The sequence below is a fragment of the Cupressus sempervirens genome, chromosome 3, assembly GCF_028749045.1.
Source record: "Cupressus sempervirens isolate cs-2001-9-10 chromosome 3, ASM2874904v1, whole genome shotgun sequence".
Classification (NCBI taxonomy): Eukaryota; Viridiplantae; Streptophyta; class Pinopsida; order Cupressales; family Cupressaceae; genus Cupressus; species Cupressus sempervirens.
This window is the reverse complement of record NC_143120.1, coordinates 448,930,964-448,945,686: the sequence shown is the minus strand read 5'-3', so window position 1 is coordinate 448,945,686 and position 14,723 is coordinate 448,930,964. Positions and strand designations below refer to the sequence as shown.

Below are 14,723 nucleotides of genomic sequence, written 5' to 3'. Positions count from 1 at the left end.
CATTAGCTAAGACTAGCAACCCATAAACTAAACTACCAACCCTATATAAGCAAGATAAATGAAAGTTTTTTACACATACTAAATGGGCTTTCCCCAAAATAGCAAAAAAGATGTGCTTTTGTGCAGAACCACAAAGACTGCCATTTAATGCTTTTGTGCAGAACCACAAAGACTATATTCATTACGACAGACTGATGATAGCGTTAGCCAAGACTAGCAACCCATTAACTCAATTACCAACCCTATATAAGCAAGATAACTGAAATTTTTTAACACATACTAATGGGCTTTCCCCAAAATAGCAAAGAGATACGAGCATTTTTTCAATTTATGAAAAATCTTCATATTTTGCTGACAAAGGACAGTTTTGAAATGCTTCAAAACATCATATGTAACAGTATCAAAGAGATAAAAGCATGCCCATGATTTACAAAGCAGAAACAACCTAAATAATTCAGCACTTGATCAGGAGAAGCTAGTAGTCTTATACAAAGGGTTTTAAAACCTCACACCTAACCTATCTTGTACAAGCATGCTCACGATTTATGATAACCCCACTTCCACACATAGTTCAACAGAAACCAGTCAAAACTAGCAGAGGTTTACAAAAGCCTTTAGAGAACCCCAAGAAGCCTGCCCATCATCTAGACTTACAACCAAGCAGAAACAACCTAGAACAATTCAGCGCTTGATCAGGAGAAGCTAGGAGTGTTATACGAAAGGTTTTAAATGCTCGCACCCAGCCCATCTTGTAGAAGCATGCTCATGATTTATGATAACCCCACTTCCCACACATAGTTCAACAGAAACCAGTGGAAACTAGCAGAGGTTTACAAAAGCCTTTCAAGAACCCCAAGAAGCCTGCCCATCATCTAGACTTACAACCAATATTACACCAGTACTGGGGTATGTCGGGATGGCGGGACGTCAGGACAATTCTCCGGGATGGCGGGAAAATGAACCTCATTTTAGGGACAGCAGGGAGACGGCCAGGGGATGGGACAGGGAGGGTTGTTGTATAGTATACATATAGAACTTGAAATACTTGTTAAGAAATGAACTTTCAGTGTAACATACCATTTTAAAATACTTGAACATAGCAAAATTGCAATATGTACTAGAACCATTGAACATTCAATATAGTAACATGTTAGATACCCAAATTACTTCATAAAAAATTCAAGGCAAAATTGTCTCTCATGCTGCAAGATTCAAGTGTTCTAACCAGAAACAAATCAAGCAGTACCAACAAGATACTAATTCAGACTTAAAACTGAAAAATTAATAAAACTAATTCATTCTCCTTATCATCTCATTGATCTTCTGTTCACGATTGCCAGCATCACCACCTTCAATGTAGTGGTTGCGTTTCTTCTTCAGTCCACCTGATGGAGCGCTGAGTTTAAATGGCCACAAAAAGTTGTTTGCTTTCGTGAAGTTGGGGCCAACAGTAACAATCTCGTGGATAAGATCTTCAATACAGATTATGCCATATTTACCTAGAACCTGTTCACAAGCAACAAGGTAGAAATAGTAAGCACTGGGAAAGCATACTGAATAACACAAAAAGGCATCATGAACACAAGTACCTTTTCAATGACAGAGTTGTCAGTCAAAGGAATCCGCTGCTTATCAACCTTTCCATAACCTCTCTTGTAAATCAGCTCTCTTATGCTTTTTAAATTTGGATATCTAGAAAGAATTAAGCAAGAGAATTAAATAACAGTAGACACAAGAATCTATGAAATAAGAAAAAACCGATCTACATAATGCTTATATCTGACCAAGAACATACCCAAAGGTCACATATGGCTCAACCCGATGCAACATGTTCATTGTTGCTTTGTTCACTTTTAGAAACACGCCATTGAAGATCTGAAATTAAGTGCCATAACAAAATATCACTGAAATATTTTATATACATCCAAAAACGATCATTAACCATTATTTTAGAAATAAAAAGTGCAAAACAGACAAGTCAAGCTGAAAAAGGACCAACCTGCCTCAGACGCAAAAGTCGCAAAATTGTTCTTGTCTTTGGATGCATATCATTGATACTGAATAAGAAAAATAAGAAACTCAATAAATGAAAAAAACTACTTAAAACTTATATTAGAATTTGGGGAAAACTAATAATTGTGTTCCTCTTTATTTAAAAAAGAAGAGATGTAAAAATAGACTAGAGATCTAATATAGTCTACCAAATCTATCACTATATAAAGACCCAAAAAGTACAAGGTATATAAATACTACAAATTAGCTACTTACCCACGGATACGAATAATGAACAATAGCTTAGCTTCTGGCTCAACATAAAAGCCTCCTTTCATTTTTGCCTCTCTCTTCAGTCTGATAACCTCTCGTTCCTGATTTTTGACACAAAGTGCACAAGAAACTTAATTAGGTACAATCCTCAACACTAGATGGCATGAGGACACATCAATCAGAAACCCAGAAATTTATTAAAGGATCCACATACTCCTTGGTGACTCAAAAATTGATACAAAACTTGCCAAAAAGAAACTAGAGTTACACAATGGTGACACATCACTCACAAATCAAGCAATTTATTACCTGCTCTGTATACTCCTTTGAATATTCCTCAGCCTTCTTAAATATCAGTTTACGGTTTGTAGCATTTTTTACTTTTGCAACTTCCAACTGCCGCTTCTTGTCATTCTCCCATTCTTCATTTCTTTTCCTCTTCTTGAGAACTGACTCAGGCACGAGCTTTGCCTCCTCCGAACTCATATCTGAAATAACAGGAAAAATTAAATTATTTGGCAAAATTAGACATTAAACAAAAAAGTGCTTTCTAGAAGCAGTAAGCAGTTCAGAATTTATGTGGCAAATCACCACACTATATAATATAATTAAAAAACAAAGACAATTATAATTGTTAATTATACACTAAATGTGGGATTTGTTGATATGGGTCTTTATGGGAGTTGGAGATTGCTTTAAAATGACAATTAACTCTCAGAAATCTGACAAGTGAAACAATCTCACTGATCTCTCTATGCAGAGCACTACTACAAAAAAGGCACTGCTTACCATAAAATATTTGTTAAAGAGTTTTAACTATTCCAGATTTTGAATGCAGAAACAAGCACTTGGGTATGCTTGTGAGGGCAAGTGAAGGCATTTGCATTTTAATTTTAAAAAGTTGTTCAAATTACTCAACTGTTTTCATTTTGTAGTTTCCTTTAGAGAGAATTCATCCTGAGGATTGAACTATTTGAAGAGAGTTATATAAATTTGTGATTTGAACAAGTAGGGGTGAAAGCAGGGCAACTGCATTTTCACTTCATTGCGGAGAGGCCTTGCTCTCACTAAACATAATTGTCACTACCCACAAGTGCCAGCTCATCTCAAGAAGGAAAGTAGCTACAGAATATAGTCAAGCAGAGAGGAAATACAGGAAATTTCACTTGTGAGCAATTCAACACAAACGATTAAGGATTCTGACCAAATGACTTGTTGACTGGATAAGCACAATCTAAACATTGTCTGAATGTATAGGAAAGAACCTCTATAAGAATCAGCCAGCAGCAGCAGCAGAGGGGTTATGCATACAGCAAGAAGCAGTATCCACTGGTGTAACAGAAAGTGCAACCCATATGATTGTTGTAGCTTCTGGTTAACTCAATAAATACGACAAACAATTATTGCAAGGCAAAAGTTCCAGACACATTGAGGAGACTCTACAGTTAGAAAGTCGTGTGTACAATCCATCCTCGTTTATTGTATCAATTCAGTTATCTCACATGCCACAAAATAGGTCACTGGCATTTTACATTGATAGGATAAGTTTCACCCGAGTACATGACAATAAACAGGAAAAAAAGAAAGGAACAGTTAACAGGAAATGAGGTCTGGATCAGGTTGTCCATCAGAAATTAAAAAAATTGGTTATCTGCACCTGTACACATATATCATTGTTGAAGTGTCTCAAGTTCTGCTCTTCGCATGCCACAAAATAGGTCACTGGCGTTTTACAATGATAGGACAAGTTTCACCCTGAGTACATGACAATAAACAGGAAAAAAAGAAAGGAACAGTTAACAGGAAATGGGGTCTGGATCAGGTTGCCCATCAGAAATAAAAAAATTAGTTATCTGCACCCGTACACATATCGATGTTTAAGTGTCACAAGTTCTGCTCTTCACATGCCACAAAATAGGTCGCTGGCGTTTTACAATGATAGGATAAATTTCACCGAGTACATGACAATAAACAGGAAAAAAAGAAAGGAACAGTTAACAGGAAATGGGGTCTGGATCAGGTTGCCCATCAGAAATAAAAAATTAGTTATCTGCATCCGTACACATATCGTTGTTTTAAGTGTCGCAAGTTCTGCTCTTCGCTTAGGTGAAATATAACATGCAAATTAAACCAAACGAAAGCATGTTGAGAAGGAAAATATTATTGCATCACATACAGAACTTAAATGGTAGATAAACTTTAATTGAATAAGGTGTAGAGGTAAGAAAGGAATAATCAACAGGAAATGGGGTCTGGATCAGGTTGCCCATCAGAAATAAAAAAATTAGTTATCTGCTCCCGTACACATATCATTGTTTAAGTGTCGCAAGTTCTGCTCTTCCCTTATGTTAGGTGAAATATAACATGCAAATTAAACCAAAACAAAGCATATCGAGAAGGAAAATATTATTGCATCACATACAGAATTTAAATGGTAAATAAACTTTAATTGAATAAGGTGTAGAGGTAAGAACATAGAAATTGATTAAAGAGAAAATTAAGGAAAGAGTCGGATGCAGCATCCCGAACAAATGGAAATTTGACAGCGAGAAGCTATTAGAGATAGTCCAATGCTAATGTTATTCTGGATATAAGTCAGGAAGGGGAGACCAAATTGTCATCCTTTCAAATTTTCCCTTGCATTGAGCATGTGATCCAGAAAACATTCTTATATTTTTTTAAACCATAATATGGTCACGTGGCCATCAGATTTAACCTAGCTGTGCAGAAGATTTTCAGCATTAACAAAAAGCCCTCAAAAGGTTCCACAATGCAATCTTTGCAGTTGTGTTAGCAAAGCAAGTTGCAGCATCTATCAGCAATAGCCATTCCTATGGCAGAGAATTTGCAGGCCAGAAAACCATGAAAAGGCCCTCGCCCATCACCTTTCTTGTAATATAGATCCTAACCCGTTGGCTTAACTCCACTAGAGATCACATAATAAAAGACCCAGCACATACAAACAGAGAAAAGAAGTTTACCCAAAAATCTAAAGCTACTAATGCGGGTTGTAATGGCCTAGAAGGTAAAATGAAAGGGAAACTGGAAAAGTTCAGGAACGGCCGGAAAACAAATGTTTAAACAAAGGATGTTCTAGATGGTGTGTACTTGGTCTATGTCACTTTTCATATGTTGGCATAATGATTTGGATAGATCATGAGGTCGGATGGTAACTGACTATTTTAGTCTGCCAGTGTTGACAGAAACACATAAACTGGTTTCATATGCACTTCCAGATTAATATTTTGTATGTAGGCGTATTTTTGGGACATGCTAAGGTATCCAACTCAAAAAAATTGTGATCCTGAGGTTTGTAAGGCATTTTTCAGGTTTCATATTCGAAGGTAATATAGTGTTTCGAGGTTTGGCTTGAAATGTTAGATAATATAATGATTTGGATGGCTTTGGAGTTTTGTGTGTTCTCTATGATGTCTATATATGTTCTTTGATTGAGTTCCTAATTTAAGAGTCTGCATCAATCGTGGTGATGATATTTGAAGGGATTCATTCGATGGTGAATATTCTTATGTGTTTGGCTGGCTTGATCAATAAAATAGCCTACAGATTATTAATAAAATGTTTTATGGAAGTGTTATGATTTTCAGATTGTTGATAAGGAATTGGGCAATGTTTTGGTAGTTTAACATTTTTGAATGGCTATCCTTGGCACATAGATTTAAAGTGTGAATTAAGGGTTGGTGATGGCCTTATTTATTTTTCAAGGTTGACCAATCATATAAGGAATTTAGGGCAACACTTTTTGTCTTGGGTGCTTGGATGGAGATGAAGCAGCGGTAGCAGACTTTTAGGCAATCGAAGTGTACAATTAAAGGAGTTAGAGAATTATTGACCAGATATCTATATTGTACTTCATTGGAACTGACCTAGGCATGTACAAGATGTCATTATTTAGCTCACAAATTTTATTTAATTATTTTAGTGATTTGTAAGCAAGTGATCCTTCTTTAGGGTTGTAACCCTCTTGTAATTAAGCGGTGAGCTCTAGACAATGTGTTTGAATGCATGGCATTATCCATTATAATAAGTCATAGTTTTATCTCCAGCATGGGCTTTACCCTATTTGGGTTTCCATGATTTAAAAAACACATTATGAGTTGTGGATGTATTTTTGAATCATGCATGCTAGTTTATTTCACTTTGATAAGAAATTAGGGTTTTAAGGTTTTGAATTTTTATGTATTTTTAAGCAATGGATTCACCCCACCCCTCCCCTCCTTCTCAATTGCTTGCTACCATATTTCCTATAGACTTACTATAAATAGTATATTGCTTTGAAGGCTTGCCAAAAATAGTCATTTGGCATGTGTTGAGCATGTATTTGTACGAATTTGTCTTACTAAATTTACTAACTTACATTTGTAATTATAACTATACAACTCAATTGTTATATGCAGCTTAAAGTCATGCTTTAGTTGTGAAAATTCTTGAGCAATCAAACTGAGATATATTTTCCCGTAGTTTTTTCCCTAGTATAATTTTATCAGTTATTTCCATGTTAAATTTTGTGTTATGATAATTTTATCTTCTCTGTAATTTTTTATTAAAAAATCAACATTTGAACTATTAGGAACCTAAAATATGACACTACAACATTCATAAACTATAAATATTGTAACCAAAATTACAAGCCAGCAACCTCTTGCGCAAAGAAATGCAAAATGTTCTCCCATGAGGACTTCAAATACTTTTTTTGCATATTCCAACTTCCCATACTATCACATTCTAATGTGATATCTCCACCAATAATCAAAACATTTGAATCTCAACTTTCACATCAAGAAATTCATTATTCCATCGCGTTGACATTAGTGAGACACATATTGCTAACAACCTCCTCCTTTTTCATTGATGGTAGCACCAATGCCAAATAGAATTAATCCCTTTCTCTTAGTCTCAGCATCAACAAGTTCTGCATCACTAACAATACAATGAAAAATGCCAACAATTTTACGCATGGATCTTAGGATTTATGAAGTGATTGTTGAGTATGAATCTAGATTTAAGTAATCCAACAATAATGATGCTAGACTTCAGAAATTTTATTTTTTGACTTGGATTGGTTTTAAATGTAAAAGAACCTTTATTTGAAGGTGCCTATTCAAACAAAGGTGCCTTCATTTGAAGATACACCGTAAAAAACATTATCTCTAATGTAAAAAACCTTTGAACAAAGATTAAAGGTCACACATATTCATTTTATGTAAAGCACTCAAATGGAAAGAAGAGGACATTCGTATTAAGGTCACCTTTAATCCTTTTAGGAAAATTGCATAAATGAAAAAGTCACTTTTCTGCAAAGGTTTTTTTTTAAGTTTTTAAGGGAATGGCATACCTTCAAACTAAGGTTGGTTCCTTGAATACCATCAAATTAAAGAATCTTCATTCAAAGGTTAGTTTTCAAATTTTCTCAAAATTTACAACTTCAAACCTTAATTTTGTTGGAAAATATGCAATCATATAATGACAATTTCACATAACACATTAAGGAAATCTATGCAAATAAGTAAATAAAAAGTGTATGCAAAAGAATAGACAACATACACATCAAAGATGACATAAGGTATACCTCGAGAAAATCTATGACATAAAATATTGCGCAGGACAAAAGTGCAAGGTTTAAATGGTGATTTGATCTTAAGAGGTAAAGGTATGCATCAATATGTTGTAAGACCAAGGATAAAATGCTTTGTATGTACTATGTCATCTCTTGTAATAGGGGCCCTTTTGCATTTTAATATGTAGGATACTTCTTATAAAATTGTGATTCAAACATTGTGTTAAGGTAGCACATAATTTATTTGAACGTCAACTTGGAGAAGCCTCGATTACAAAGGTTTTCTTTATAGTTTAAGTATACTCTAATGGATTATGATATCTTAGGCAACAACCAATGTCTCAAAGATTCTACAATCATATTTAACTACTATCTTTTTTAAGATATGAGATATGATTGTACTTTAAGTCATTGCATAAATTCTATAATGGGCTCTTCTTCATGCACGTGGGGTAATTTTTATCTATCATGAATGTAATTAGACCTAATATTGTATAACAAATTATGAATACATGTATGACATTAAAATTAAAAGGATATAGCATTGCAAGTTCATGCAAATGAATGCATTATGTTATCGATGACTGTGACTCACATTTGGATAGACATAAGGACCAAAGATTGTAAATTAAACAAAAATGTGTTCTTCCTTGTAGTTTAGGAATAGCTTTAGATCTAACAATGTTAAACACGTGCCAATCACATGTCAATACCTTTTCAATGCTTGTGATTTGTAATATATTTTGCAGGTTGTATATCATGAATTTGAGTTGTAAAAGTATAAAGTAGAAAGGAATTCATAGAAAAGGGATATGAACATTGTTTTTCATCTACTATTACATGTATATGTTTATTTCATCTACTTTGTATGGGGTCAAATAGGTTTTTAAGCTTTTCATAAGGCATGGTTAACCATATCATGTACTATAATTCTTAATATAGTCATACAAAGAGCTAAAGAACTCCATTTCAAGTTCTACAAAGCCTAAAGTTGATTAAGTGCATGTCTACTCTAATAAATCCGAGCAAGATCCATCTTTTCAATATGAATTTGTTGTCTAGTTGCTTTCCCCATTGTACTAGTGTTAAGTGAGACCTTTATAAAAGTAGACCATACAATCTTGGGAGCCAATAAGCACTATTCCTAGTGAGAGTCTAAATGAATTTGGATGGTGTTGGTCTCAAGTAAAATGGTTGTGCTCCTTTAAAAATCGTTTGTGTTCTCTTCATATTAATGATTTATTACTTGTGCAAACATGAAGAATCGTTAATCTTACGAATAGCATCACAATGGTCAAACATTCAAATTTGCACACATCTATGTGATGTGTCCATTAACCAAAATTATAAGAATAGCTACCTCTACCCTACCTTCCACCATAAGCTCCTCTTCCTCAACCAAGATTGTGGCTAGAATATTTCAATAGTATACCAAACATTCTTACCTCTATGCTCACACAAAGCTTGCATCACCTTAAAAGGGCAGGTATGATGTATGGAACTATTAAATACCTCATATCAGTAGCTAGCAAAGACCTTTTCATTTCTTCAATAATGGACATGTCAATGGCCCATAAGACATGGCATGGGGTAGAATCTAGTAGGCATAATGGTAAGGAAAATCAAGTGGTCCATCAAGGTGTGTAAAATTGAAAGGCTCCAAGTCCCTTAACTTCTAATTCTAGACAATCAAACTCAACTAGAAGCTTATGCTTAAAATATGTCTTTAGTTTAACCATAGTCTTATGCTAATCACATTTTGACTTTACAGGCCATCATTGAGGAGACTCGCCACTACTCGACAAAAGTTTATTGCTGCTTTGTTGACTTCCACAAAGCCTTTGAAACTATTCCTCAGACGGCTCTCTTTCAGCGTCTTAGGGATATCGGAATCTCAAAGATTCTTCTTACAGCTATAATGAGGTTATACAAGCGCATCAAGGGTAGCTTCAAGACTCCACAGAGCTTCTCTAATCCTATTCAGAGCACTATTGGGGTGAAACAAGGCTGTCCTCTCTCCCCCACTCTTTTTGGCATCTGCATCAATAAGCTTGAGGCATTTCTCTGTGATTGCTCGCTCCCTAGCAATAGTTGTTATTTACATCAAGTATTGATCTCTATTCTCCTATTTGTTGATGATGTGATTCTCCTAGCATCTTCTCCCAATGGTCTTCAATTGCTCCTTGATGGCTTGGCCTCGAGTTATGGTCTTCAATTGTTTGAGGACATCTCATCTCCATTTTTACTTCCAGGGTACTGAGATCGAGATTGCATCTTCATATACTTACTTGGGGATTAAGTTTTCTACACCTCAATTCAGCCTGAAACCAACCATGCAGCCTAGAGTCAACAAGGGACTCGATTCCCTCGCTATTCTTAAGCAACAATGCTTTCAACACCACGACTAAGATGTCTCTTCTTGACTCCCTGGTTAAGCTGACTGTCCTCTATGGCTTGACTGTTTGGGGCCCCTCCCTCTTGGAGTCTAATTGGGCCTATGTTGAGAGAGTCCAAACTGTTTTCCTTCGGTGCATTATTAGATGTCACCAGTTCACACCACACAACATCGTTATGGCTAAGTTTGGTGCTCACCCTTTCAAATTGGGGACCATCTTTGATTTAGTTTGGCTTCTTCACCGGCTCCGAAGCTTTGTTGATTCCTCCAATGATCGTCACAAATATTCCTACTTGGCTTATTGTTCTTCTATGGAGGTTGTAGGTTCAAACTCTGGTCACAGGTCTCGTTGGTGGTACACTCAGGTCTCTGCTCGATTGGTATTAGCTTGGATCATCTTCCCCCCTTACAGGTTTCTCTAGCTACTCCAACCCATCTTCTTCCACTTTAACGGGAGTTGAATGAGCATGTTAGACTTGACATCTACAGATAGTATGTTCTCACGACTTGGAAGAATCCCCCAAGTGAAGCTCCATCCACGCATGGCCTTCTATGTTGAGCACTTTCTTGATATCCAAGACAGGATCATCTTACATCCCTGGTACCTCGCTCATCGTTGGACTCATGCTCTTCGCATCTCCTTGGGATCTTTTAGGGTGGGATCTCATCGGCTACATATTGAGACTAATCACCAGATTGATAGGGAGTTTGTCACCTCAAGGAGGTTGAGACCGAGTCTCACTTTATTTTTCGTTGTCCCATTTATTATGAGATCCAAGGGAGATTCTACTATTTGTTCAGAGAGTGTCGATGTTTTCCCTCATTCTTTAGATATATTGACCAGCATTGTCTTGCACTCTACCTTCAGGAGACCATGCAGCTTTGCAAGCACATTATACAGCTCCGGCTTAGCTCGACATTGACCCCTACACAGCTCATTACCTCTTTCTTCAATCCTACAGTTCCTGCCCAACGATTGAAGCGGCCTTTCTACACTATCTCAACTTAAACCAGATCTATGAGACCCCGCAGAGATTACACTCGGCAATGTCCCTCTAGTTGACCTTAGACGCAACCTTCCAGAATATCTGATTGCCCTAATGTCCACCTTTTCATTCTGGACTACTTCTCGCCTATGAGAAGTTCTTCGCTCGTTCTTTTGTTGTTTTGCTTTCACGTTCTTTCTGTGAACACCGTTTGGTGCTCCCCCTACTAGTGTTTGCCCTTTATACTATTTCCAATCCCTTAGACCCTCGTTGGTCTCTTGTTGGACATTAATAATTTATCTTACCCTATCTTATCTTCTCATACAAATCTTTTGGGTCTCGTTACTAAAACTAGCTAGCTACAAACAACATTATGTTACACTCAAAATTGATTCTCTTCACTCCATAAAATTTTGTACGCCTAATGAAATGTAAAATCTTCATCTAGTATAATGAGAGTTTGTTATCTATCTTGCTCTTCATTTGTTCCCTTGTCTAATTGCTTAGTCACATGATTCCAAATCACACCACTTGAATAAGAAAAGCAAAGAAATTCATAGATTCTCTCCCAAATATCATTAACTTGTTTATCCATTCTATTATTTACTCGTCAACATTGTTGTCCTTTACTCTCGATAAAAAATTTAACACCTAATGGGATGTAGCATCTCTATGTTCTACAGTGACAGATTTCTATCTATCTATCTTGTTCTTTATTTGCTTCCATATTTAGTTGCTCGGTCACATGATCCCAAATCACACAACTTGAATAGGAAAAATAGTGAAATTCATTCCTATTCTATCCAAAATATTTTAACTTCTCTATTAAGATTACCTTCATAGAAGTTGTCATGGAACATATTATTGATGTGTTTGTCAAAGTTACCCTTGCCACAAACCTATTCCTTTTCAAGTTATTGTCCCATAAATCAACTTTAGCTTCACTATACACCCAAATGCATTAGAATACTACTCAATGTTAAAGACACCACACCCTCATGAAAGTGGCAATCATTAATCTAGATTAGGAAGTGTTTCAACATATATATTAGATGCATAACATAGGTAGACATGACAAGAAACAAAGCTATTAATGGTGCCCTTGATAAAGGTAAGAAGTGTGCACATTGCAACCTCGAGAAATGTAGTCACACAATGTTCAATCAACTCCACTAAAAACTCAATTGAAAACATGTAGTACAAACTTTTTAGTAAAGCACTTGCAAATATTTAAGTCACTTGACAAGGCAATGTTAACATACATAAATACAATTTTACAATGATAACAACAACAAAACCCAAAACATTAATTATTTTCCCACTACATAAAATCATACCAAGGAAACAACTTATAGATTGCATGCTTAACCATTATCAAGCAAGCTAGGATAAGTTTCATCTACTTCTATTCATATTTCATATTCTTGGTTATGCAAGAGTTAATTATCTCCACCAAGTATAGCGACCTAGATATTATGACTTGAAAAAAATTTATTCTCATTGCTACCCTTAATAAAAAACCAAAATATTTGTTACCAACCTTTTACTACACCATTTATTCGCTTTTCAAACTTAACCTCCTTACATCCTTATCCTCCATACTTTTGGAGACCAACCCCCCTTTCTTCACTTTTCAAACTTACCCCTCGTTACATCCTTATTCTCCATACTTTTGGAGACGAACCCCTCCTCCACCTTTAAAGTTTAACCACCTTTCAAATCCCCTTTCTTCACTTTTCAAACTTAACCCTCCTTACATCCTTATCCTCCATACTTTTGAGGACCAACCCCTCCACCTTTAAAGTTTAATCACCTTTGAGATTTGATTAAACTACTTATGACAATATTTGGAAGTCAAATCACTAAAAATGTCATTATCAAGATCTAAACAAATTCATAATTGGATGCCACCTTCAATCAATATACCACGCCAATATAATCTTTCTTTATCTATTTTTAGATTAATTACAATTTTCAAAAAGAAAATAACTAAAATGGAATTATTTTTGATACCTCAAATTCTAAAAACACTTTCTATTATAATACAGTATTCGACCAACATATTTATGGCTCAAACACCTCTCACATGACAGTAGAATTAAATTCAGATAGGATAACTCACCTTGGTAAATTCTTTTTTCTTCAAACCACAAAATTTGATCCCCTTGCCTCCCCCCAGACCCCGACACCTCTCATCTGCCCATATTTCTAAGTTTTTTCGGTCTCAATTAAATGGCCAAAGGTAAGCACCTTCTCTCACACAACTTCTTTAGCCCACACATATTACGACAATACATGAACCCAAGTCACATTTTCAAAATCAAAATAAAACTTGCATCCAGAAATCTTAAATTTCTTGTTATCGTCGCTTCATTCTTGACATTCTACAGAAGCACCAACATCCTATCCCGTAAAGAAACACCACAATGCCAAAAGCATCTCGACATATTTTCCACACAAGGCCTTAAGCAAAGAATAATCTAGCCGATATCTAGAAAATCCATATTCTGAATTTACTTTCATAACCTCGAAGATGAAATCTTGCTTACATTTTTTGTATTTTCGTTTTAAGATGACTCGTAAAAAAAACATTTATAGCAATTAAACGACTTTCTTTCATCACATATTATTTGAGTATATGCCCAAAACAGCTCCACATTTTTCAAACGAAATCTTTCTTAAGACGTAGAAAGATCCAGGCCAATTTTAGAAAGATCAAGCAAACTTGTAACAGGAGCGGAAAAAAAACCTGCAAGAGCCCTAGCGCGCTAGGAATACTCAACATTCAAAAGACTTAACGAAACACTGCGATAAATATCACCAACCTGAATCCTTGTCTTCCGAAAAATTGGCTACGTCGTCCTTAATTGGCCTCCCCTGCAAAGGCCTAAAGAATTGTAAACCTGCAACAGCAAGGGTTTTTATTACTTACAAAGATTAGGGTTTTGCAAAAAGTTGGAATTTGACAGCTAAAAGGACGTCAAAATAACATTCACGAACACTTGAAAGTATAGGGAGCGCTTAGTAAGGAAGCAAAATCCCCTAGATCTATTGATGGAAAATAATAAACAGGGTGAATAATAAAATATTGTTATAATTTACTTATTTAAATTTTATTAGTTTATTCACGAACGTTATTTAGAAATAATTGAATTTTAAATCGCAAAAGAATTTAGGTTAAATTTGTGCTTACTAAATTTATTAATTATGTATTTATGGTTTCCTTTGAAATGGTGGGATTTTAGGTCATGTGTATAAAACTTGAGATAAAAAAAATTGTTTGATTATTAAAATATGATAATTAATATTCTAATTTTTTTTAATTTGATTTTGTTAGAATTGTTTGTCGAATTGTTGAATTAGTTGTACGTAGATCTTTGAGTTTCAATAATAGTTTGTTGTTGGAAGAAAAAGTTACCAATGTGATAAAATATTTTTCTTTGTATAAATAATTATTACTTTATTAATAAATGCATGTTTAAGCATTATATGGTGTGGTGTT

The 14,723-nt window shown here is 35.2% G+C and overlaps 1 protein-coding gene across 1 annotated transcript; it reads right to left on the bottom strand.

Moving 5' to 3' along the window:
• Window positions 1-1,097: 1,097 nt before the first annotated feature.
• Window positions 1,098-14,110, bottom strand: LOC149567007 (large ribosomal subunit protein uL30y-like). Its single transcript, XM_089820212.1, has 7 exons — window positions 14,047-14,110; window positions 2,575-2,753; window positions 2,269-2,366; window positions 2,000-2,057; window positions 1,796-1,875; window positions 1,590-1,692; window positions 1,098-1,506 (listed from the first exon to the last, which is right to left on the bottom strand). Exons 2-7 carry the CDS (start codon window positions 2,749-2,751, stop codon window positions 1,291-1,293), a joined length of 732 nt encoding a protein of 243 aa, XP_089676338.1. The 5' UTR covers window positions 2,752-2,753; window positions 14,047-14,110; the 3' UTR covers window positions 1,098-1,290.
• Between the last annotated feature and the right edge of the window lie 613 nt (window positions 14,111-14,723).

Excerpts from the sequence above, each read along its gene's own strand:
- LOC149567007 (XM_089820212.1), bottom strand. The coding sequence starts at position 2,751 with ATGAGTTCGGAGGAGGCAAAGCTCGTGCCTGAGTCAGTTCTCAAGAAG. Across the intron at positions 1,876-1,999 it reads GACTTTTGCGTCTGAGGCAG|ATCTTCAATGGCGTGTTTCT; the intron begins GTTGGTCCTTTT and ends ACTTAATTTCAG. Across the intron at positions 1,507-1,589 it reads ACAACTCTGTCATTGAAAAG|GTTCTAGGTAAATATGGCAT; the intron begins GTACTTGTGTTC and ends GCTTGTGAACAG.